The 23,494-nt window shown below is 33.9% G+C and overlaps 5 protein-coding genes and 1 non-coding gene across 9 annotated transcripts; 4 read left to right on the forward strand and 2 right to left on the reverse strand.

Moving 5' to 3' along the window:
• Positions 1–72: 72 nt before the first annotated feature.
• Positions 73–3,559, reverse strand: LOC106306786 (U-box domain-containing protein 35). 4 transcript variants are annotated; one of them, XM_013743537.1, is made up of 10 exons: positions 3,278–3,559; positions 3,095–3,198; positions 2,759–2,880; positions 2,472–2,683; positions 2,315–2,375; positions 1,941–2,244; positions 1,755–1,856; positions 1,262–1,690; positions 410–1,170; positions 73–318 (listed from the first exon to the last, which is right to left on the reverse strand). In XM_013743537.1, exons 1-10 carry the CDS (start codon positions 3,483–3,485, stop codon positions 309–311), a joined length of 2,313 nt encoding a protein of 770 aa, XP_013598991.1. In that variant the 5' UTR covers positions 3,486–3,559; the 3' UTR covers positions 73–308. The 4 variants fall into 4 exon arrangements, with proteins under 4 accessions (XP_013598991.1, XP_013598990.1, XP_013598989.1 ...); XM_013743536.1 differs by having other exon boundaries at positions 2,315–2,378; XM_013743535.1 differs by having other exon boundaries at positions 2,472–2,880.
• A 251-nt stretch (positions 3,560–3,810) lies between these two features.
• On the forward strand, positions 3,811–3,883 carry TRNAR-ACG. Its single transcript has one exon. It is a non-coding gene; the product is annotated as a tRNA-Arg (tRNA).
• A 2,622-nt stretch (positions 3,884–6,505) lies between these two features.
• LOC106301390 (proteasome subunit beta type-6-like) lies at positions 6,506–8,649 on the forward strand. The gene is made up of 8 exons (XM_013737770.1): positions 6,506–6,740; positions 6,845–6,921; positions 7,018–7,073; positions 7,167–7,239; positions 7,757–7,868; positions 7,987–8,060; positions 8,173–8,247; positions 8,344–8,649. The coding sequence occupies exons 1-8, from the start codon at positions 6,635–6,637 to the stop codon at positions 8,473–8,475; spliced, it is 705 nt and encodes a 234-aa protein (XP_013593224.1). The 5' UTR covers positions 6,506–6,634; the 3' UTR covers positions 8,476–8,649.
• Positions 8,650–8,764: 115 nt separating this feature from the next.
• Positions 8,765–10,012, forward strand: LOC106301391 (protein AIG2). Its single transcript, XM_013737771.1, has 5 exons — positions 8,765–8,964; positions 9,086–9,158; positions 9,322–9,414; positions 9,504–9,587; positions 9,675–10,012. Exons 1-5 carry the CDS (start codon positions 8,837–8,839, stop codon positions 9,825–9,827), a joined length of 531 nt encoding a protein of 176 aa, XP_013593225.1. The 5' UTR covers positions 8,765–8,836; the 3' UTR covers positions 9,828–10,012.
• Positions 10,013–11,463: 1,451 nt separating this feature from the next.
• LOC106304999 lies at positions 11,464–12,204 on the reverse strand. Its single transcript, XM_013741379.1, has one exon. It carries the CDS (start codon positions 12,165–12,167, stop codon positions 11,595–11,597), a length of 573 nt encoding a protein of 190 aa, XP_013596833.1. The 5' UTR covers positions 12,168–12,204; the 3' UTR covers positions 11,464–11,594.
• An 8,976-nt stretch (positions 12,205–21,180) lies between these two features.
• On the forward strand, positions 21,181–22,409 carry LOC106304677. Its single transcript, XM_013741074.1, has 2 exons — positions 21,181–21,437; positions 21,513–22,409. Exons 1-2 carry the CDS (start codon positions 21,270–21,272, stop codon positions 22,062–22,064), a joined length of 720 nt encoding a protein of 239 aa, XP_013596528.1. The 5' UTR covers positions 21,181–21,269; the 3' UTR covers positions 22,065–22,409.
• The last annotated feature ends 1,085 nt before the right edge of the window (positions 22,410–23,494 follow it).

The following is a 23,494-nucleotide window of genomic DNA, read 5'->3' on the forward strand; positions in this document are numbered from 1 at the left end:
TTGAATTTGCTTTATGTTAGAGAAGGCAAACAAAAGGTTTCATGGCTTTGTCTTTGAATCTCCTCCATCCTGAACTAGATGGTAAGTTAACTAGAATCATATATACAATTTGAACATTTTCTATATGGGAAAGACACTCTGCGGCAATATACATTGAGCATGCAAATTCAATTGCTCGTTTCATGAGTATATACAAAATGTAACTTCTGGTGAAACATGGATTGTTGATTTCTGTGCAGATCTATATGTTCATCACAACAAAACTTGAGACCTCAGAGGTCACTGAATCACTGTCATGGAAATATCATTCATCTGTTCCTGAAAATGGATATTGGAGAAGAAGATATGAGTTGTGTAAAACGATTCAAGTTTGAAATGCATATCTTTGTATTGGGTTATCAGTGCTTACAACTTGGGGGAAGAAGTTTGACTAACGGTGGGGCTTGGTCCGGGACTGTTGATGACTACCGCAGACCGACTTGATTCTTCAGCAAGTGCTCTTAGTCTGTTGAGCTCTGGCAATATAACTTTGGAAAGATCAGGTCTATCTTTTCGCCTTATCTCTGCACATTTGAGAGCCAACTTGGCAAACTCTGTGGTATCTTCAACAGGCCAATCAGAAACAGATGGATCAAGCACATCTTTCAAATTCCCCTTCTCCAGGGCACTCTCAATGTAACGAGTTAGACCCATTGGTGGCTTTCCTGTTATCATCTGCAGATACATAATGCCGAGTGAATAAATGTCAGATTTCACACCCAGCATACCAGTCTGCTGATACTCTGGATCAATGTAGCAGAACGTGCCAGCAGTTGATGTCATGCGGTATTGTGTCACAGTGTTTGCAACCGATGGAGGGACAAGCCTAGCCAGGCCAACATCAGCAACCTTGCTGACAAAGTTGCGGTCTAGCAAGATGTTTGCCGGCTTGAGATCACGGTGAACAAGTGGTTCTGGTTTAGTCTGGTGGAGGTACAACAGCACAGTGCCGATCTCTGCAGCGATTCTGAACCTCGTTTGCCAAGAGAGGGGTGGGCTGTCTCCTTGTTGGAAAAGACGGTCTTCTAAGCTCCCATTGGACATGAACTCATACACTAAGCACCCACCTTCTGGGCAGGCTCCAAGCAGAAGAACCATATGAGGGTGCCTCATGCAGCTTAACACTTCAACCTGTGTTTAATTGTTAAACAACACTTAATTAGAGTCAGATGCATGAAGTTCTAAAGTGTCATCTAGACTAGACTTTGTTATGAGATTTCACCTCTTGCTTAAACTGTGACCTGCCTTGAGCTGCATCTGTGTGCAAAGCTTTCACAGCCACAGGTGTCTGATCCAGATAACACTTGTAGACAGGTCCATAACCTCCTCCTCCTATCTTGTACTTCTCATCAAAGTACTCTGTTGCATCCTCAATCTCCTCGATGGAGTACTTCCTGTATCTGACATCTGCATTCGCTAAAGCATTCACCGCTTTCTTTTTCTCCTCAGTCTCCTTGAGAGCTTTCATCTCCGCACTGATTCTCTTTTTGGACTCCATTTCAGCGATCCTTTGAGCTGCTTCAGCTGCTTCCAGTGCCGCTTTGGATTTTGCTTTCTCCTTCTCTGCAATGGCTAACGCAGCTTCCTCTGCTTGCTTTGCCTCTTCGTACTTCCGCTCTTCTTCTAACTTCCAGCGTTGAAGCTCCGTTGCCTGCAGATTCAACAATTCACTTAAAATGAAGCCACACCAACTCATTGTCATGGAGACTATATACCTTCCGTTTTGATGTGAGCGCTTCCTTGCAAGCTGAACTGTACATTTCCATCGTTTGTTTCAACTCCAGTTTAAGCCTCCTCATCTCAGCCTCCACATCCTCCTGGTTTTCAAGAACTCACGATTATAAGCCATCTTGAATCTAGTAAGCAACGTCCAAAAATATTCAGAGAAGAGCAGTCTTTACCCCTCCTGGTGAAGCAGATGAAAACCTTTCGTTCTCAAATGAGTCTCTTGAGGAAGCAGGTGGTGAGCTTATATCCATTGACCCCTGTCCGTAGTTCATCGACTCGAAGCTACCATTGTCAATGTCGGAGAAATTTGATAGCCTTGGAGGAGGAGTCCGATTTTGGTCAGAATTGTCAAACAAGGAAAGGGAGTGACGCTCAGTACTTGGTCTTCCGGAGCTGAACAAGGATATGTCAGGATCTGGAATCGATAGATCTCCGTATGATGATCTCCCATTCAGGCCTCTTCTAGTGAAAGGTGGCCTGTTTCAACCAAGGAAGTTTCATGTCTGAAGTGAGCGTGTTAATTAAAAAACAAGATAGATGTGTGTACCTGGAGGACTCAGATTGGTCGTCAAGGGACCTGCGCTGAGACTCAAATGATTTTCTCTCAGCTGCTACAAGAAACAGGAAGAAACAAACAAACAAACTCAGTATTTACAGGAGAGAGACATGTGAAGAAGCACTAAAGAAAGCCATTTTTAAAAAACCTCTTGTGTTAGTAGTTGCAGGAGAAGGCAAACGTGGATATTGTGGCCTTGAGCTATTCTGTTGAATCTCAATGCGCAATGGAGAAACAGAAGGCGCAGTACGAGAGGCTGCTCTCTTTGTTGAAAGCTTTCCTTTGGTTATGACATAAACAGTGCAGAAATCTGGTGCATTCTTTGTAATGATTACTGGAATGTCTGTAGGTTTGTTAAACCTGCAGAGTTTTATTACCCAAATGTTAACATCTGATCCACAGCCAAACCGGAAAGAGAGAGAGACAAAAACACACCTGAGAAAGCCTCCTTTTGAGGAAGCACCAACCACCAACACCTCAATGATGACCTGATTTGCATATTCAACTAAAGCTTTCCCCACATCTGAATCCTCCAACAACACATCTTTGCATTGAATCTAAACAAGTATCCAACCATCATAAGCATAGTAAGAGAGACAAGAGGACATGTAAAACCAATGTTCAAGAAACCGCTAGGCGGCCATTAGACGCTTTATATAAAAATCGTTTTGTTTACGTCTGATTTGCCAAGTAGGCGGACGCTTAGAGCTGCCTAAGTGCCTATGCCTAGACCGATTTTTAGAACATTGTGTAAAAGTGTTTTTGACTCACTTCTTTGCGTGAACAAAGGCAACGAAAGGGAAGGAACAACTGTTTGTAAGAGCCGTCTGGTTCTACAGTCACCACTGAAGAATCACCATTTGTTTGGCTCGTCTCTGAAAAGAAAACACAAACAACCCATCAGCTTCCAAGAAAGGAAAGAAGACAAAAGAAGAAACAAAAAGGTTTTCTTACTAGAAGAGTTTGGGTTAGTAGAAGGGTTTGTTGAGACGGAGGAAGCACGAGGCTTGACATGTACGAGAAGGATGGTTTGGCCTTTCTGTAACAAATTATCAACAGCCCATTTCAGAGAATTTTGGCTGCTCTTGTCTTTGTCTATCGCCACAGCAACCAAACCATCCGTGCCGAATCCTCCATCTTTATCCTTCCTGTTCCTTGCCATCCAAGTCTCTTTAAAGGACAAAATATATTGCGTGTGTTTATTAGGTTTCTTAGTTTGTTTCCTCTACAAGATCCTCTCGTTTGTAAACTTTTTAGAAAGGAAAAAAAGGGTATGAAGAAGAGAGAAAGATGTTACTATAAAAATCGATCGGCTCTGTTTCTCTCTCACTCAGTTTTGAGCGCCTCTCCTTCTTCCCCGCTTCTCTATACTTAAAACTTCCTATCAAATCTGTGTTGTATATTTTACCCCCACAAAACGGTTCCTTTTCTTGCACGCAATAAATCTATAATCTATAGAATGTTTGGTTCAATAAAACAAGCAAAAAGACTTCATGGCCCAATGGATAAGGCGCTGGTCTACGAAACCAGAGATTCTGGGTTCGATCCCTAGTGAAGTCGTCTTTTTCCTTTTTCAACTCCATCACCTTTCAAAGTAACATGCCTATACTATACGGATAAGTTTTCTGCTACATATAGTAGTGCCAGCTTTTTGAAACAATACAATATTACACGATTAGATACCTCCAAGTCTCCAACGAAGTTACCTCTTAACATTTACAATATCTTTTTTTGTTAACACCTTAAGCTTATTGGATGTCTACAAATTTGCTAGGCAAGAAATGTTTACATTGGAGAAGAGTTCATGCTATCATGTTGCTTAAATGTGAGCTTAGGGAACATATACTACTCGACTTTTTTTTTGTCGGCCAAAAGGAAAGGAACATATATATACTACTCGACTAAAAGGATTAATGAACGCCTTTAACGCCTTTTTTTGAAAAAAAATATGTAGTTAACCTAACCATTGGAATGTAAATTTTTAACATCATTATTATATATTCTTTTATATGTATAGTGCAATCTAAATTTGTTTTTCAAACGATTAGGCCGTCTCCTTGTCGTCTCAGAAACTTCATTTTCTCGTCATTGCTAATAGTCTAATCTTATCCCTTTCTTATTAGCCTTTCTTATATGTCTCCCGAATACTGCATGTATCAAGTCAGCTTTCTCACCTAGTCACCTAGCTTTGCTTCCATCGCGTTGATGTGTAAGAGAACAAAGATGAGTAGAATTGTGTACCAAATTCAGCAATATAAGGTTCACTTCCCGCTTTGTTCTCTTAGATGGCTAGTAAGAGTAAAGCTCAAGCCCAATACCGTGAAAGTACTCTAAGTTATATGTGTCAACATGCCCGAATTATTTTTCACAATTTTGGATGCGAGAAAAAAAACAATTATTTAGTTTTTTTTTTTTTAAAACACATATTTGATTGATTAAAATGTTAATTGAAATTATAGTAACTTCGAAACTAATTTGATTTAAACTCATGTATAACCAATAATTTCAAATCAATAAATACACAGTTAATAAACCATAGTAATTTTGGTCCAATAAAAACTAATTTTAACTAAATAATTGTTTTGCAATCTATAAAATGTTTAGTTCTACTAAAAAAAAAGGAATATATTTTCTAGATCTCAAAAATAAATTTAAAATTAAAATATATATCAAATATTGTGAATATGCGAAAAAATTGAATACTTAACCATAAAAACTATTAAAACATGTGAATCAAAACATCATATCCACAAAACAAAGAAAAAAAAATTCAAAAGAATTTTGAATAAATCTGATAACATCATATCCACAAAACAAAGATTTAAAATTCTTTTAAAAGAAAAAAAAAACTATTATAAATATTGTGGATCAAAACATCATATCAGAAATATATACAAAATATTTCCATATAACCAAAAAATATATAACCAAAAAATGTAAATTAAAACATCATATTAACAAAACAAACTGAGCTCGTAACTGGAAAGGCCCATGAAGACAATTAAGTATTGGGCTTTCAAGTAAATAATGTTTCTATCGTGGCCCAACAATAAAATGAGTTAAGTTGTTGAAAAAAACAAAAAGAAAAGAATCTATCATGAAACACGATCTGGATGGTTTTGTTGTCTGCCTGCTCTTAGTGGGGCCAAGAGACCCATGTGCATACCATCGTCGTCCGAATGTACGAGGCTACTCATGATCGAGAGGTTTCTGTGGTACATATCAAAAGCCGCTTGAAGTGTTGCAAAGCGTGGATTGGCTTGAGGCTGGGGGATCTCCGATTGAGGTTCAGGACCATCACACACATGTGGCATCTCAATATCAATTTCGTCTTCATCCTCAATTCACCACTTAAGAAAACATTAGTAGAAACTTAAAATCACAAGTTTCGTTAACAGTGCATTTAAATAATTAAAAATATATGTTTAAATAACACAAGATTTATTATTTTAATACAAATTATTTTAAATTTTAAATCAAATACGCATTCTAGATGAATCACACCAACTAAACAAAAACAATCATCTAGAAAACAAAACATGGAAGAGATATGTTTCCGTAAAATTTTGTTTATTTTCATCACAATAAAGATAATATATATTCCATTTAATTCACTAAAATTATAAATGAGATTAAATTTCCCTATATCTTAGCAAAATATAAAAAAATACAGTAGAGACTCTATAAATTATAATACTCGATAAATTAATAAATACGATAAATTAATTAAAAAAATTCGGTTTCGAGTTGGATCAATTCAAAATATTACAAAATCGATATGATAATAATAATAATAATAATATAGAAGATTCCATGTAAATATATAATTTCATTAAAATTATAAATTAAAATTTTATATAAATACAAATAATACATTACTTTGTTTTTTATATTATCTCTATTTTCTATAAGATTTCATAATATTTTGATGTTAACCTATCATTTTACACTTAAAATACATTTATATTTACTTGATATTTACCGTATTCACTACATGATCGAATAATAACAACATAAAGTTTGAATCAATAAAATTTTAATCATTTTATAAACCGTGAAATTAAGTAATTTTTATATTTATACATTAACATATTTCACATATATAAAAATAAAAATAATCTTTAAAATTATAAATTAATAAAATATTAAAATTTCATCATTGTTAAAGTAACGAAGACATAATTAAGTATAATGTTTCTATCCTGGCCCAGGAACAAAGGAGAGAAGCCCGACTTGAGAGGATTAAGTCAGTCAGTTCATCCTCTACTTGATTAACCCCTACTTCTCATCATCATCATCAACCATCACCGTATGATGGATCTCAATCTCGATGCGCCGCACTCAATGGGGACGACAATCATCGGCGTCACTTACAATGGAGGTGTCGTTCTCGGAGCTGACTCACGTACCAGCACTGGTGAGATGAGACTCCCCCCCCCCTTCTTCACTCTTTTAGTGCGTTTTTATTGAGAACACGCTGATTGTATTGAGATCTGTTTATTATTATTATTACTCTCGCAGGGATGTACGTTGCGAATCGAGCTTCCGACAAGATTACTCAACTCACAGACAATGTCTACGTCTGCCGTTCCGGTTCGGTAATAACTTAATTAACTTTTATGTGAAAAGAAAACTTTTTTACTGAAATCCACATGCTCTTCTTATTGAAAGTCCTTTGCTTTTTTCTATTGTAGGCTGCTGATTCTCAGGTTGTCTCTGACTATGTTCGCTACTTTCTTCACCAGCATACGTGAGTGTGTTTCGATTCTTCCTTTGATTCCATGTCTTGATGTTGCTTATGTTAATATTCGATAGAGTAATTCGTTTTGCTTATGGTTTGCAGGATTCAGCTGGGGCAGCCTGCAACCGTTAAGGTTTCTGCCAACCTTATCAGGATGCTCGCTTATAATAACAAGGTACACGTTTTTTTTTTTTTTTTGCTTTAAGGCTTGAAGCTTGGTTGTGTTTTAACTAGCAACTTCAACTCAGAATAGTGGGGAATGTGAGTGATGTTCCACGTCTACTAGGGTCCTTACTTGTAGAGAAAAAATGCTCTTAAAGTCACTGGTACCTTTTGTTTAGAAGTGTGACATTGCGAAACATGGCAGCTTTTATTACTTAAAAGATGATTGTTTTTGGGCCCATAAGAGGTTGATGCTATATGTCAAACCTTAGCTAGCTAGTATTTACGAGCATCCTGTTGTTATGATGGTGCTCCTCTATATTTTCAAATAGTTTTCTATTTCTTGGTCTTCTCTGTCACTATCCAGCCTGACGGATGTTTTTGTATATGCTTTAGTTTCAGTTTTCTGTATTCTGAATCGTAGTCTTATATATGTTTTCTAACAAGTATGCGGATCCATTGCGTTATTGTACATGTATTCTTTGTTAGGTTGATTGTTGACTAAAGCAGTGTATGTCTTTATTGAGCAGAACATGCTCCAAACCGGCCTCATTGTTGGTGGGTGGGACAAATACGAAGGTGGGAAGATCTATGGGATTCCTCTCGGTGGAACTGTAGTGGAGCAACCCTTTGCTATTGGAGGTAAAACACACACACAAATTGTTCTGCATCATATGATCCATGGGTTTAACATAGCTGTATTTATGATACATAGCCCTTCCTGCAAATAACTAGTGGAACTGTGTGTGTTTGTGTCTAGGATCTGGCTCTAGTTACCTTTACGGTTTCTTTGATCAGGCGTGGAAAGAAAACATGACCAAAGAAGAAGCCGAGGTAAGGCGGTTCAGATCATTTATATCTCTGCTTATGCAAAAATCTCGCAAACCCTTCTTTGTGTTGTAACTGATCCTCTCCATTGTATATACCCTTGTTGTGTATTTTGCAGCAACTTGTTGTGAAGGCGGTTTCACTAGCCATCGCCCGTGATGGAGCCAGTGGAGGGGTTGTACGGACCTTCATAGTAAGACTTCTCCGTAGCCATAACTCTCTCTCAAGCGAATACATATCTGTAACGGAACATAGTTAACAAAACTGCTTTTGATGTTTTTCTTAACAGATTAACTCAGAGGGAGTGACAAGAAACTTCTACCCTGGGGACAAGTTGCAGCTTTGGCACGAGGAGTTGGAGCCACAGAACTCCTTGTTAGACATCTTGAACGCTGCTGGTCCTGAGCCAATGGCCACATGATGCAAACAAACAAACGATCATTCTCTTACTGTGCTAAACAAACGTTGTAGATGTTTGGCTACATTTACCGATGTTTTACTCTAAACCACTGTTTGAAGCTAGGCTGGATTGACTCATTGTCTCTTTCAAATGGTTATCGTGTTTGTTATGAGTTAAGGTTTTAATTCCTCTGTTCTGAGATTGAGTTGGTAGAAACTTTCCCTGTAAACAACCAGGAAGTTCATGATTGGCCAAAAAACATTAGTTAAATACGTAATTACATAACCTCTTACATGCTTTACACGTGGCTGGACAATGGACATTTTAACGACACACATGTAGATCAAGGACACATGAACTAGAGTAGGAGAGACAAAGGAAGATGAGTATCTTGTCAGGGAAAGCAGCTGGTCATGATCTCTTTGTCTATGGCAGTCTCCAAGATCCCCAAGTCGTTAACGTGCTGCTTAATCGCGTCCCTGACCATAGCTCCGCCGTACTCTCCTGCTTGTACGTCTCTCTCTCTCTCTCTCTCTCTCTCTCTCTCTCAGTCAACGTATCTTGATCTCGTTCATGTTTTGGATCCAGCTGAGGAGGTTGATTAATGGCCTTTTCTGGTGGGTTTTTTCAGTCACAGGTTTAAAATCAAGAATCGTCTTTATCCAACAATTCTACCGGACGGTAACGGACAAGTCACCGGAAAGGTTCATTGTTCTTGATTCACATGTTCTGATGTTGTCTCTGTATATAGAATGATTGAAAAGAAATCGTTTTGTGATGTGCTTTAGTGTGTAGACTGGTTTTGTCTAATCCTAGGTTTCTCATTTAAAGATTTGAGAAGTTTGAACAAGGTTGTTGTTCTTGCAGGTGCTAAAGGGCATAACAGATGACGAGCGTAAGTTGTTAGATGATTTTGAGGATGTTGAATATGACAGAAAGGCTGTTGAAGTGGTGCTTACGGTAACTACTGTTTGGTTCAGAACAACTAATTATGTATTTACATGTCGGAGTTTGGGTAGATTCACCTCTTGATGCTTTTCTGATTGCAGGGTACTTCAGAGAAGCTACAAGTGGGAACATATGTATGGAGGAACAAAGATGATCCTGATCTTTATGGCGAATGGGACTTTGAGGTTGCAAGTGTTATATTACCACCTGTCCTTGTTGCTTTTAGAATCTGAGAGCTTTGATCTTTATGATATTTTTCAACTGTGTTATAGGAATGGAAACTACATGACAGGGAAGCTTTCATAACCGCCACAAAGAAGTTTATGGAAGAGCGGAAATTGCCTGAAGCTAAGACGAGGATCGACACATTCAAAACGTTCTTTAAGCAGGATGATACTGAGGATGGGAAACCTCTGCATTCGTAATGACTTGTGGTTCTTACGGTGAGGCCATTGCTTCACCTTCATTTGAAATAAGACTTGTGGAAACATGATTGTGATAAAACTCAAGTGAAACTACTAGAGAGATTGCCTTGCATGATCATATAATCCCAAGTAACATCTTATGATTTGTAATTTCATTGAAAAGTGACTTCTCTTTTATTTTTTTACTCAAAGGCCTTCTTATCCAATATTCTTTGTTTGGTTTGGTTTGGTTTGGTTGTAGTGTATCTACTGATGCATGTGTTCCTGTGACTTGTCTACTGATTGTTCTATGTACTGATGTATGTGTTCATGATGTGTGCCTACCTTTTGTTCGAACGGGTATCATCGCTTGTCTATATTGATTATGTGCCCAAGAGAAGAAGGATAAAGTTTCCTTGTGTTTCTCTATCATTTGTCTTTAGCTCATAACTTTGGATGCCAAACTTTACAAAGAAGTAAACTAAGCTATATGAGTCATGGACGTGTATAATCACTACGATTTTTTTTAAGTTTTCTGAGGTGTATGGTTTGTTCATGTTAACTAACTTTCTTGCTGGATCTTGCTGTCTCATATGGAACCAGCTCCGTATAAATCACTAGTAATGTTTAGAAACCTCGAGATCAGGTTCAGGAGATGTTCATGACATATGTGTGAATGAGTGATTGCTTAAGATGGTGGCAAGTCTCAGGGTACATATGTCATGTGACCTTTCCGTTTTATCAGATCTCGGCTTCTTAACCTTTGACTTTGACCACCCTCTGTTGAGAGAGAGAGCATATTCATTAATCTTTGAGTACCTCCTCTCTCTTGAATCTTAATTGATTTTGGGAGGATACCAAGATCATTCCTTCTGATCTTGCCGTACTATGCTGTGGATGAATCGTTAATTGCATGTGATTTCAATAATGATGAGTACTTAATTTAGAGAAAAAGTGCATGTGGTGCTGTGACTAAAGGTATTATATTCACTAATTAAGATACTTATTATAGCATTCTGTGTAAAGCATAGGATACTACTGTACGTTTTGTTAATCTATAGTTTTAACAACCAGAGTCTCAACTTGGATGATTTTAAAAAGTACAATGCCGTAGGGTACTCTCATCTTTTCACACTTATTTTAATTGATGTTAGTTACTCCATTAGTTTATGTTAAACCTCTGATTACTTGGCATAACTGCAACATCATTACACATGGGGTAGTTCCGAAAAAAACTGAAGATGCATACATAGAAACATGAACCTCTTGCTTTGTTTTCTATCAAGGTCTCCTAAGCCCTAACCGTATGACCTAGTTTACGCTTTAGCCACTAGAGTATACTTGCCATTGCACCACCACTTCTTGGCTGATGTTGGTTTGATTTCTACTTAGAGTTAGAGGACAAAATGCAAAAAAAAAAAAGTAAAGTTAACCATGTAGCTGCTTTTGTTTAGATGTTTCTGATTATCCATTCTTGCCATGTGACACATTCTCCTTCATTGTGTCTGATTAGATGATTAACTCATGAGTTATGATACATCAGAATAACAGAGTTCTGGAATTTATCATATAATGGAAGAGAGATTAATATTATGAGAGCTTTTCATGTTATCAATTTTTTCAGTGATTTCTTTATACATTTCATTATTCAAAAATCTCTCATTCTTTTTCCTCTTGGAGTTGCAAAGTACACAAAGTTCAAATCCCCAAGGGAAAAAACTGGGAACATGGGGGAAGAGGGAGAAGAATGGTTAAAAGCAACAAAGTACAGCAATACAAAAACAAAAGTTATCTGCACATTGGACTGTGAGGTTGAAGAGAAGGAGTCCTAGGGCAATCCGAAGGATGACGGTAAGTTACAACTTCATCAGTAGTTGCATTGAACCTGCACTCCTGTGTGGTCAGGTACTCATCACTCTTGTTGTCCTCCATTATCTTCAAAATGCTTTCAAACACAGCAACTTCACAAGGAATCTTCAGCACGCCAGCTTGCTGAAACCCGAACTCTTCTTCTGCTTCACGCAACAGCGCGTGGAAAGCTTGGTGGCTAAGGTAGTCCGTTGGTATCTTGTATCTCTTCTCCTCTTTCCCCACCGAGACAGCTAAGTAGCCTTTAGGAACAGCTGTTACATCTGTGAAGGATAGTGTCCTCTTCAGAAACTTGATGCTCTTACTTGCACTTCCACTTCCAGTTTTGGTAAGGTTGTTGTTGATGTCTTCTTCGTTGTTAATCTTGCTGTTGTTGGCTTGTTTTGATGCTTGAGCGACTTTTCTCCATTTCTTGAGGATCTGTTGAAGCTTTACGATGTCTCTGATTTTGTTTGACTTCTTGGCTTCTATGGTGGAAACAGAAGAAGACATGGCTAGTTCTTTTTGTGTTTGATGATCTCTGTGTTGTGTAATGATGGAGAGAGACATGGTGGGTTCTAGAGGTTATGGAGATATATAGAGGCGTTGATGACGTTTTGGAATCTTGTTTTAATTAGTTTACAGATTAATTTTTGAAGCTAAATGATTAAAATAGTTGACTAATCATATGCTTTTGGATTTCTTAATTCTCTCAACTTGGAAAACCTTAGGGTGGGGTTATTAATTCTAGTTTGACTTTCTTTTAACTTAAATCGTCATTAAGGCCATGTTTAATTATGCTTTTGTGATTTGCGTTTTAAATCCGCAATTTGTATACACTTTTGGTATTGATAACACCGCTAAATGAAAAAAAACTACAAAAAGTAGATGTAAAACTAAGTTTACTGGTTCTACTATTTTATCTTTTTAAGAATTAATACTTTGGTTTAGTTTTGCTAATTATTTATGTGGTGTATGTAACATCTTATAAAAGTAAACATATAGTAGAAGAGTATTTATATATGTAATAGAAAGAAATCACGGTTTTCCTAATTTTCCTAATGAAAAGTGAAGTAGTAATGTTGTGGTGACTGGTGAGAGAGAGAACGAGAAAAAAAAAAGAGACATGAAACATGGGGAAGGCTTCAATTTCCAAAGCAAACGGTTTCACACTTTTACCAAACACTTTCAGTTCAGTTCCCCAGGAATCTAACGATTGGATCTCTTCTTCCAGAAATATACATATAATATGAATACGGATTAGTATTAATTAGATTACATAGTCCTCTTTTTAGTAATTGTATAAGCTTTACATATCACTAACGACAAACGAAAAAGAGTCAATTTTTTAACTAACGCATCCTTCAGAAGTCCCATTCGTAGAACATGGAGGCCATGCCGGTAAAGGACTTGTATTTCCACGTCAATGTTAGTGCGATTTCAGGTTTTCACTGCACCTCCCCATGTGAAATTTCTTTCTTCTTTTTTATTTTTTCGAAATTTCTTACTTTTCTCTTCCTTTTTTTATAGTGATTTCAGATGAGATCATTTCATAACTTCGCATGTTGCCTTTGTTTATGGGTAATACCCTTTTTTTTTTGTTCACCAGCTTATGGTAATACTATATATATTATAAGTTTAAACAAAATTATGTAACAGTTCATAAAAAAAGAATATAATACAGTCTAGTTCTAATCAACATATCTTTTTTTGACTGATCTAATCAACATATCTTAGTTTTGAACTTACATTGTATATATTTTTGTGTGGTCATGGCTCCAAGGATTATTGACTTTTAAAATGATGTCTCGACGTAAAACTATGGTTCGTTTTTTAGAGGCTCAAGTAAAATTTCTAACTAAATATAACCAATAAAATACCAAAGAAAGGATATTTGACAAATCTAAAAATAAAAATAATGATTGGCTTCAGCATCTGAAATCATATGTTCTTAATTGATAATATTCGAATTTATTTAGTTTCTTTATGATGTCAACAACAAAGTCGGCTTATTATATATTACGTGAAATACATGATAAGAAGTTGACGCCGGCTGGTGGTAAAGGAACCTCGGCTGAGGTGTCCGCCATCACGACTTCGATCCCCGGCCACAGCGGATTTAACATCCTTTCCGTTGGAGCGCTGGACCCCCTACGAAGGATAGTTGAAAATGTGGATACCCAGATACCAAAGTTACCCAAAAAAAAAAAAAAGTTGACTCCGAATTAATATAATAAGAAACTTTTCTTTAGTGCATTATTCAATATTATACTAGCATTTAAGTTTTCAGACCAGCAGTCGTTGCATGTGCTGGTGATGAACCGGCAATGAATATATCAGCAACGTTTACGCAAAAGCATTTCCTATAAACATAAAATAATGATAGTATTACATTACAGGATATAAGGTTTAGAATTTTTAATAATGATATAATTGGAAAATACTTCACCAATTAGGCCACCAATCCACCATTATAATACTTTTACTATATTTTTCTAACAATTAATCTATGAATGATTCTTTTACGTAGTGGCCCGTACAACATGGCCTTTATCACAGATTCACAATTCACGTTCTTCTTTTTCTTGTACGCATTAGTAGATTATTATTTTCTGTTTATTTATGCTAACAGTTATAAGTATTTTTCTGTACCAAATTCAAATGATTGATTACTTTTTCCTTCCTAAAAAAAACATCCAGAGTATTTTTCAGGGATAAGTAGGTTTGTATAAATCCGTACATTTTCATGATTTAATATAAATAAATTCATAGAAAAAATCATATAAAATTGAATTGCTACTAACTACCCTGGAGAGAAACAAACATGTATGATTGAGCCCCTATGAATACTTGAGAAAATATAATTAACCGGAATAAAACAAGCTGGCTTTTATTCCCTGATCTTCTACAACATGCCTCTGATCAATAATGATGTTCATGATTGTAATTAGTTTTAGATGATTATTCGATAATAGTATATTACATCTATAATATATATTTATATATGTGATACACATCCCCAATCTATTTATTATATATTTACATATATGATACACATCCCCATTTCCGTTTTATTTTAATCTGATCCTGCGTTTGCTTTTGCTTGATCTGATTTCCAATGTCTTCAAGATTTGATTTGCTGTTTTACAAAATGGATAGATGCGTTAAAAGTTGTGACAAGATAGGCTGATGCATTAAGTGGCTACAAACTAAGAAAATCATCTCTTTTAGTTTATACTATTATTCCACTAAGTTCACAACTCTCAAGCCCAAATTATCTTATAATGTATATTGGGCTACTAATACTTTGAGACCAACACACATTTTCTAGTAATGGTTGTGGAAATGGATAGCTCAAATGGTAACTAATGGATAGCTCAAATGGTAACTAAATCAAATAGTCTGCAAGTGTCTTTTTTCTTTAGCTATTTATCTCCAGGTTTCCCTCTCTTTCATCTTGCTAAGCACGATTATTAGGGGTTCTTAGATTGAAGTTTTTAGCGGAATATAAGAACCCGTCTCTTAACTTTTAACTAAAAAAATTAAGAACCGGTTCTTAAAAGTCTTATTTAAGAACGGTTCTTCGGCTTTTTTAGTTAAAAGTTAAGAGACGGGTTCTTATATTCTGGTAAGAACTCCATCTTAAGAACTCGCAATAATCATGCTCTAGTGACGTCGTCTGTCCTTGCATGTGACGGAAGTTTCTAAATATAGTACATTATTGATGTTTCATGATCTTTCTATTGTTTGATTTTGGTGTTTTGTGATTCAAAAGATGAAGACTTTGTTCTGTAGAGCGATTTTTTTTTAATTAAAAATCGTTACATACAGATATGACCAGTTATGGGCATAGTCGGATGAGAATACGTCTTGACTTTCCAAATTTTAAACACTATTATACATATGTCGCATGGATATCAAATTATTTAAAATAATTTTAAAATGTTTATGATCTTTTAAATCTCAGATCTAGCTCTGTACAGATTCAATAAACTTGCGTTGATACTTCACATTTTTGTTAGTTTTTTGGTATTGTTTCTTTAGCCACGCATACGTTTTCCAAAAAATGGCTCAACGACGTTCATGGTATGTCTTTTGTTCTATGTTATATCTTATGATATGTATAAAAAATAATCAGTGTATTTTTATAAAAAAAATAATATTGCCCAAGAAAGCTTTACTCAAGCAGATTTTTTTTTTTTGTTACCAGCTCAACAGAGACATTTCTAAAAAATGGGTTCCACGAATGAGAGTTTATTCCACATGTGGGAAACATGATTCGAACATCAACGCCTGAAGATGATGTCGGATCTATGGCGAATGACTAAGCTAAACAACACTGACATTGAAAGTCACGATATACATTATCATTAAGTCGATCTCCAAGCGACATACAAATAAAATTAGTAGCTAATGTAGTGTTTCATGGAATGGAAGAGTTGATATTGATCATTAATTAAGGGTCGACATACAAAAAAGAAATTAAAGGTTCTAATTAATTTTGCTTTGAATATATGCTATGTTTAGAGCTGTCTTGTATTAAAATAAACCAAAATATAGTTCACAGCCATCAAAGAGAAAGAAACCACTCAGAAAAGCCAATAATTTCGGTGTAATTAAGCTCTAGCAAATTGATATTACTGCTGTGTTTTTTCTATAGAAAAAAATACATTGAACCAATGATATTTTGTCGTCACTATGGAATCCATGTCATAGACATAAGCTAATACGGATTTAGCAAATTCTCTCTTGATTTCAAAGCTAGTTATGATTCATACTCTCTACCCAAGAAGGTTTTTGTTATTTGTCAGATCACCAATCGAGTCTATAAGATTTTGGAAATTATATTTTGTTTTCTTTTAGTTTTGGAATGTATATATACATGTAAACCAATGAATCTGCCGAGATAAAAAGATATTTAGGAGCACATCCCTTGTGGGACGAGGCAGCATAATAATTTGTCTGGTGAAGTATTTTAAAATGCAAACAGCCACATAACTTTTCGTTAACATATCTTCACGATTTTATTCCGCACATCTTCAAATCTGATGCGTCTTGATATAAGTTATTCTTATGCTTCATAGTGAAAATTATAGACATGTTCTATAACTCGTGTGTTCTAAACATATATGAGTTGCTTAATACACAAAAATATACTACGTACATGCATGTATATATATATATATATATATATATATATATATATATATATATATATATATATATATATATATATATATATATATATATATATATATATATATATATATATATGCGAATTTACGTATATACAATTTAAATTTTCTTTAACATTTCCATCCTGCTTTGTTTTCAACTTTCAATTAATTGAAATGGTTTGAAAACTAGCTATACTATTGTTTTTTACTTATTGATCTGCTATACGATGGCTATCCATCCTTATATATATATATGATGGTTCTACTACTGAATTTGAAATTGAGTGTATTTATATGTTCAAATTTACCATAATAAGTTAATAACAGTCTCTTGATTATTTTATTTATTATGTGATGTATAAACTGTATACATTTATTAATGAATTCAATATATTGCTCGATGATTGATTCAGCTTTTTGAAGTTCCTTTTAGTAGTAACTAATAAGAATATAAAGGAGCACTAAAAAGTCTCGAGTTATGTATTTGATTCAAAGTTCCTTTTAGTAGTAACTAATAAATGAACTCAAAATACGAACCAAGCCACACTTCCCGTCTAAGAACGTCGCGACCAAAGTTTGACTCTGTTAAGCAATTCTTGTCGATATATCTATTTTACTTTATTATCGATCGTTTTGTATTTGATTCCTCAAATATTAGCAAGGAAAGATTCAAAGTAGTTATTCTTCTAAAGCATATATTTACTTTGCAATAGAATTAGAATGATAGACTCATGCATTGATGGTAAAATAGAAACTGAGCCATCGATTCAAATTGATGAAGCTGTTATTTTTTATTGTCTGAAACAAACCGCGTTATTTCATATGATCTTAAAAATATGTAATTTTGTTGAACAAAAAAGAAGAAGAAGTAAATTTGTGTTTTTTTTTTTTGAAACATAAGTAACTTTGTATACAGTAAACATACTAAATAAAAAAGGTTATAGATATAGCTAACTTATATCATGTGTTTTTCATGCTTATTGGTTGTAATTTGTAAATAGTTGTTGATTGTATTGTTCTGTACATGATCAGGTTGTATATAACATCTAAATTGATATACTATAAACTAGTATAAAGTATTTGGTTCAGCCTCTGGTTTAAGACTATCTTACAACGTGTATATAAACTCCCAGTTGTACATTTTGCCTAATTAATGAAAACAAGATTTATTTGGTAAAATGTAATAATTGAGGGTTTATGTTAAAGTAGAAGTAAAAAAAGTTTATGAGAAGAATTCTGAAAGTAATAGCTAGGACTCCAACGTTTTGGAAGATAAGTGGAGTGGGTGAAATGAACACACAAAAACCTAATAAATAAGTAATGACAAAGGATTGAAATGGTTAAAGGTCGGCCTCATGTCCTCTCCTGTCTCGTATGATATGGTCCTCGTCAGATTTCACTCATTTTATTTTTGCTAAATCATTATGTATAAGTTATTGCGCTATGTTCGAGTTTTTTTATTGTTTAACTTTTTAGTAGTATCTCATAAATTGAAGAAACTTGATGTTATTCGTAGATAAATAGATACCAATGGTCTGGTTTCGTGTTTGAAAATATTTATTTGTAAGGATAGAAGGAAAATTATGGTTTTCGGTGACATCAATCAGTGTGAGAAATAACAAGGATTGAAATAGCTATAAGAAATTTTGGATTTTGATTATAATTCCAGAATAATCCTTCAAATACTAAATCATTGTTACTTTACAGCATTTTTTAATCGATTATTTTTTACTTCCTAACCCGATGAAACTTTGTGGAAACTTTTTAGCAAAAAAAAGAAAAAAAAAAGAAAAATGATTGCGGGATACATGAAGTATTGACCATCATATGGCTAACCATGCAAACTAAACTAATATATATATAATCACACGAATTATATGTTATGCATGACAACATTCTTCAACTTTATGATGTTATGTAGTTAACATTCCGAATTTAATTCATTCATTCAAAACCTGATGCGATGTTAGAGATCATTTAAATATCTTGTTTCAACAATTAAAATATGATCGACCCGACTATAATTTAATTACAATTAGATTTTGACCCATATTTTTAAAACGTAAAAATATTTTTAACAAAATCTAATTTACAAAATCAATATTTTTAATATTTTTTTTATAAGTAGTGTTTTAACATTTTTATTTTTGTGTTTAAAAACTATATAATTGTATTATTTTTATTTATATTAATCTGTTTTGCTATGTACTTTTAGTAAGTAATGTTTTAACATTTTTATTTTTGTGTTTTAATATTTTTATTTTAATGTATTTTAAAACTATATAATTTTATTAATTTTATATTTATTAATCTGTTTTGTTTTTTTAATTATAATAATCTTTTTGTTATGAACTTTTAATAAAAAAATTGTATTTCGTTTGATTAATTGCGTGATATATACTTCTTTGATAAATTTTTAATTATGAAACTTATTTTCTATCAATTTATTAAATTTAACATTTTATTTTCTTAAAACTTATGTGATGTCAACTTAAACCAAACATAATCTTGCGTATATAATTATAAATTATATACTTTTAAGAATAAAATAATCAAAGAATAGGAATCTAATGTGAATGTTTTACTAAGTTTAAATGAATGGAATTTTTGTTTATGAAATAATATATAAAATAATTCATTAACTTAATAATTTTATATTAAACAAATAAAATATTAGAGTCAATAAATTGACATCAAAGAAGTTTTATAATAATTTTTTTATCAAATAAGTATATATCACACAGTTAATCTAACGAATTACAGAAATTTTATTAAAAGTTCATACCAAAACAGATTAAAAGAATTAAATAATATCTTATATAATTTTTATATTTAATAAAAATAAAAATAATATAATTATATTGTTTTCAAATACACTAAATAAAAATGTTAAAATACTACTTATCAAAATTTATAGAACATATTGATTTTTTAAATTAGATTTTGTTAAATATTTTTACGCTTTTAAAACACGGATCATAATTTAATTTATGTAAATTACCGTAAGGTACGTAACATTTCAATTAATGAAACGAAAGATTTAAATGGTCTCCGACATACACATCATTTTTTGGATGAATGAAATTAAACTCGTGACATTAACTACATAACATCATAAAGTTGAGAGATATTATCATGCATAATATATACTTCATATAGTTAAGTATATACTACCTCCGTTCCTGAAAGTAAGATGTTTTAGATTTTTTTCTTGTTCCACAAAGATAGATTTTCTATATTGTTAAGGTACTTTTTTATATTTTTGAGGAACATTAATTGAGAATATTTGAATTGATTAAATTTTATTGGTGAAAAGTTATTGGAAAGCGTATAAGAAAATAAAAAATAAATTAAATTATAAACATTTATTAAATTCTTAATAAGCGTGCATACTCTAGAAAATCTTATTTTCAGGAACAGAGAGAGTATTTATTTAGTTTGCATGATTAGCCATGTGATTCACATGTCAATTATTTCGTTTAGTAGTCAGCAATCATTTTTTCAGAAAAATAAACATTGCGAAAACTTTATCCAAAGAAGAAGCATTGAGATAAAACAACAGTATATGTCGGAGTCAGCAAATATTAGGAAAGTAAATGCGACTTAGAATAAATTAACTTTATCCAAAGAAGAAGCATTGAGATAAAACAACAGTATATGTCGGAGTCAGCAGATATTAGGAAAGTAAATGCGACTTAGAATAAATTAACTTTATCCAAAGAAGAAGCATTGAGATAAAACAACAGTATATGTCGGAGTCAGCAGATATTAGGAAAGTAAATGCGACTTAGAATAAATTTCAAAGCTTTAATTTAGATAACAGTTGCACGTGTCGTGCAGTGCATGTAGTAATGTATACATACATACATCATATCTCTACTCTCTGAAATTTCAACACAAACAACGTATATATTTAAATTAGAAGTTTAGAATATATATAGCTAGCTAGAGAGTGAAATAATCAACAATGTTAGAGACATAATAAAATGTTCTTATATTAAAACAAACAGTTGTAGTGTGATTTTTATCGTTACCTTACTTGACTACATATACGTGATTAATATAGGCCTTAATTATTCAAAATTACGACTAAAAATAAATGATCGAAGATAGAAATCAAAAGCGTGCAAGATTTATAAAAGTATGATGGGCTCCAACTAGAAATCACTTATTAACAAAATAAAAAAGAAGAAGAAGAGAGATCAGATAACTTTAGAAACCAACAATGGCGAACAAAAGGACAAACTATCAACGTCATCCCTCTTCTTCATTTCCCTCGTGCTTCAAGTTTTCAGTGCAATAATTTTTTTTGTATTTATCAACTTTTCTTATAAATAGGGTATTTTTCTTCTACAAATCGTCGAACAAGTCATACATAAAAGAGGCGTTATAAAACCTACCAAAAAGATTTCGAGCTTTGATAAGTCTTGAACCAGTAATGGAGTGGAGAGAGTGTTATTTAGATGTGATCTTGGTGCCGCCAGGGCTAATGGTATATGCTGCTTACCATGTTTACTTGTGGTACAAGTTACGTACACAGCCTCTCACCACCATCATCGGTACCAACGCTAGAGCTCGCCGTTTCTGGGTGGCTTCCATCATCAAGGTAATCTTTAAACATGTATACATCTACGTACCCATACACATATATGTAACTATACATGTATTTTGAATAAACTAGGACAACGAGAAGAAGAACATCTTGGTCGTTCAAACGCTAAGAAACTGCATAATGGGATCAACTTTAATGGCAACAACGTCGATCCTTCTCTGCGCGGGTCTAGCTGCGGTTATAAGCAGCACATACGCAGTGAAGAAGCCTCTAAACGACGCCGTTTACGGAGCTCACGGAGAGTTCATGGTGGCTCTCAAGTATGTCACAATCCTCACCATCTTCCTCTTCTCCTTCTTCTCTCACTCTCTCTCGATCCGGTTCATCAACCAAGTCAACATCCTCATCAACACTCCTTTTCCTCAAGAGGACTTGGATGAGGAGATGATGGTAACGCCGGAGGAGTACGTGGCGGAGTTGCTGGAGAGAGGGTTTGTTTTGAACACGGTGGGGAATAGGTTGTTCTATGCGGCGTTGCCTTTGATGCTTTGGATATTTGGACCGGTGCTTGTGTTCTTGTGCTCGGTCATGATGGTTCCTCTTCTTTATAACCTCGATTTTTTCTTCTTTGGTAAACAAAGGAAAAAAATCGATGGAAAAACTAGTTGTGGAATTGCGTAGTACCGAGTTTGAGTTGGTCGAGCAAGTGATGGTGAATAAGTGATCGATTATTCAATAAAACATGACACAGTTGCAGATTTCGAAGATTAGTTTAGTTTTCGTTTTAAGTTCTTTTTGTTCAAGTGAATTTCTAAGTATATATTATGCGTAGAGTAATGTATTAATCATGGTCATATAGTATTTGATTAGGGCTTATGGAGCGTTAGATGACGAAAGAGTATGAGTTACATCAAGAGAACATTAAGATATATTATTGTATTGGAGTATGTTTGTTGTGTCACGCTTTGGTTTGTTGAGATGTGAGCGTTATTATTGGCATTTCCATGTGGGTAACTTTATAATGTATACGCGTATGATTATGTTATATTTGTGCGTTACTTTCTGTTATAATTCATGTGACATACGTCTAGCAAGAAAATGTGAAGTGTACATATTGATTCCGTGCATTAGTATCACTCTGAGTTAGTTGTCATGTGTCGGAACCAGTCGTCGCGATCGACCCTATATATATTTTTTTAAAACACAAACTTTTAATTAATTCGATCAAGCAATGTTTGGTGGTACGATAAATGCAGTTTCATCTGCCAAGACTTGTTTAGCTAAATTATCTGCTACAACATCGTTTATCCGGGAGATCCATCGGAAGGAAATAGCTTCGAAAGCTGAAGCAATTGAGTTGATCGACCCTATATATATCCTCACAATATACAACATTTTTTTTAAAGGCTTAATATACAACAGTTTTTTCTGCATATAGCATGAAACCATAATGATTAAAACTCATCTTAAAACTTTTATTTAAGAATCGGTTCTTAGCTTTTTTAGTTAAAAGTTAAAAGACGGTTATTATATTCCGCTAAGAACCCCACCCTAAGAACTCCAATAATCATGCTGCACAAACCCTTAATGTGTTTCTTATTTTTATTTTATTTTATTTTTGTCTGATTAAAAAAAAATTAAAAAAGAACCAATCGCGAGCCGCCACATGTTAGTGAAGCCCGCAAACAGTTGAAAAAACCCACCGAAAACGTCTATTATTTGGCGACTTGGACGTACGGTTTTTGTTATTTTGTGGACCCATGTACTTTTTGCTTAGACCCTTCTTTTTCCAGGGATAAAAATGCTCTAAAACTACATAATATCATAGATTTTTTTTTCTTTTTAATCAGCTCTTACCGAGTTGTGGAAGCCCATGCATGTTCAGATGAAACTAAAAATGTTTGTTAATGAACTTTTTTTTGTTCTTTTTTAAAAAAAATTTAATTATAAGTTGGATCAGTTCAGTTCAAGAAAAGATGTTTCTCACAACAAAAAATTACAGTTTTAGCAATGGAAAATTATGTGGTTATTGATGTGCCTTAGATTTGAATAGCCAAAGGTGGTCACTAGATACTAACGTGGCCAACATAACCAGTCATGGTAACATACTA

Source organism: Brassica oleracea, chromosome C7 (assembly GCF_000695525.1).
Source record: "Brassica oleracea var. oleracea cultivar TO1000 chromosome C7, BOL, whole genome shotgun sequence".
In the NCBI taxonomy this organism is placed as follows: domain Eukaryota; kingdom Viridiplantae; phylum Streptophyta; class Magnoliopsida; order Brassicales; family Brassicaceae; genus Brassica; species Brassica oleracea.

Bases quoted from the DNA above. Each gene is read 5' to 3' on its own strand.
- LOC106306786 (XM_013743534.1), bottom strand. From the start codon at position 3,485: ATGGCAAGGAACAGGAAGGATAAAGATGGAGGATTCGGCACGGATGGT. The intron at 2,881-3,094 runs GTGAGTCAAAAA...ATACTTGTTTAG, and splicing joins GCCTTTGTTCACGCAAAGAA to ATTCAATGCAAAGATGTGTT. The intron at 1,857-1,940 runs GTAAAGACTGCT...CTTGAAAACCAG, and splicing joins CATCTGCTTCACCAGGAGGG to GAGGATGTGGAGGCTGAGAT.
- LOC106301390 (XM_013737770.1), top strand. From the start codon at position 6,635: ATGATGGATCTCAATCTCGATGCGCCGCACTCAATGGGGACGACAATC. The intron at 6,922-7,017 runs GTAATAACTTAA...TTTCTATTGTAG, and splicing joins ACGTCTGCCGTTCCGGTTCG to GCTGCTGATTCTCAGGTTGT. The intron at 7,869-7,986 runs GTAAAACACACA...GTTTGTGTCTAG, and splicing joins GCAACCCTTTGCTATTGGAG to GATCTGGCTCTAGTTACCTT.
- LOC106301391 (XM_013737771.1), top strand. From the start codon at position 8,837: ATGAGTATCTTGTCAGGGAAAGCAGCTGGTCATGATCTCTTTGTCTAT. The intron at 9,159-9,321 runs GTTCATTGTTCT...TTGTTCTTGCAG, and splicing joins ACGGACAAGTCACCGGAAAG to GTGCTAAAGGGCATAACAGA. The intron at 9,588-9,674 runs GTTGCAAGTGTT...ACTGTGTTATAG, and splicing joins ATGGCGAATGGGACTTTGAG to GAATGGAAACTACATGACAG.
- LOC106304999 (XM_013741379.1), bottom strand. From the start codon at position 12,167: ATGTCTTCTTCTGTTTCCACCATAGAAGCCAAGAAGTCAAACAAAATC.
- LOC106304677 (XM_013741074.1), top strand. From the start codon at position 21,270: ATGGAGTGGAGAGAGTGTTATTTAGATGTGATCTTGGTGCCGCCAGGG. The intron at 21,438-21,512 runs GTAATCTTTAAA...TGAATAAACTAG, and splicing joins GGGTGGCTTCCATCATCAAG to GACAACGAGAAGAAGAACAT.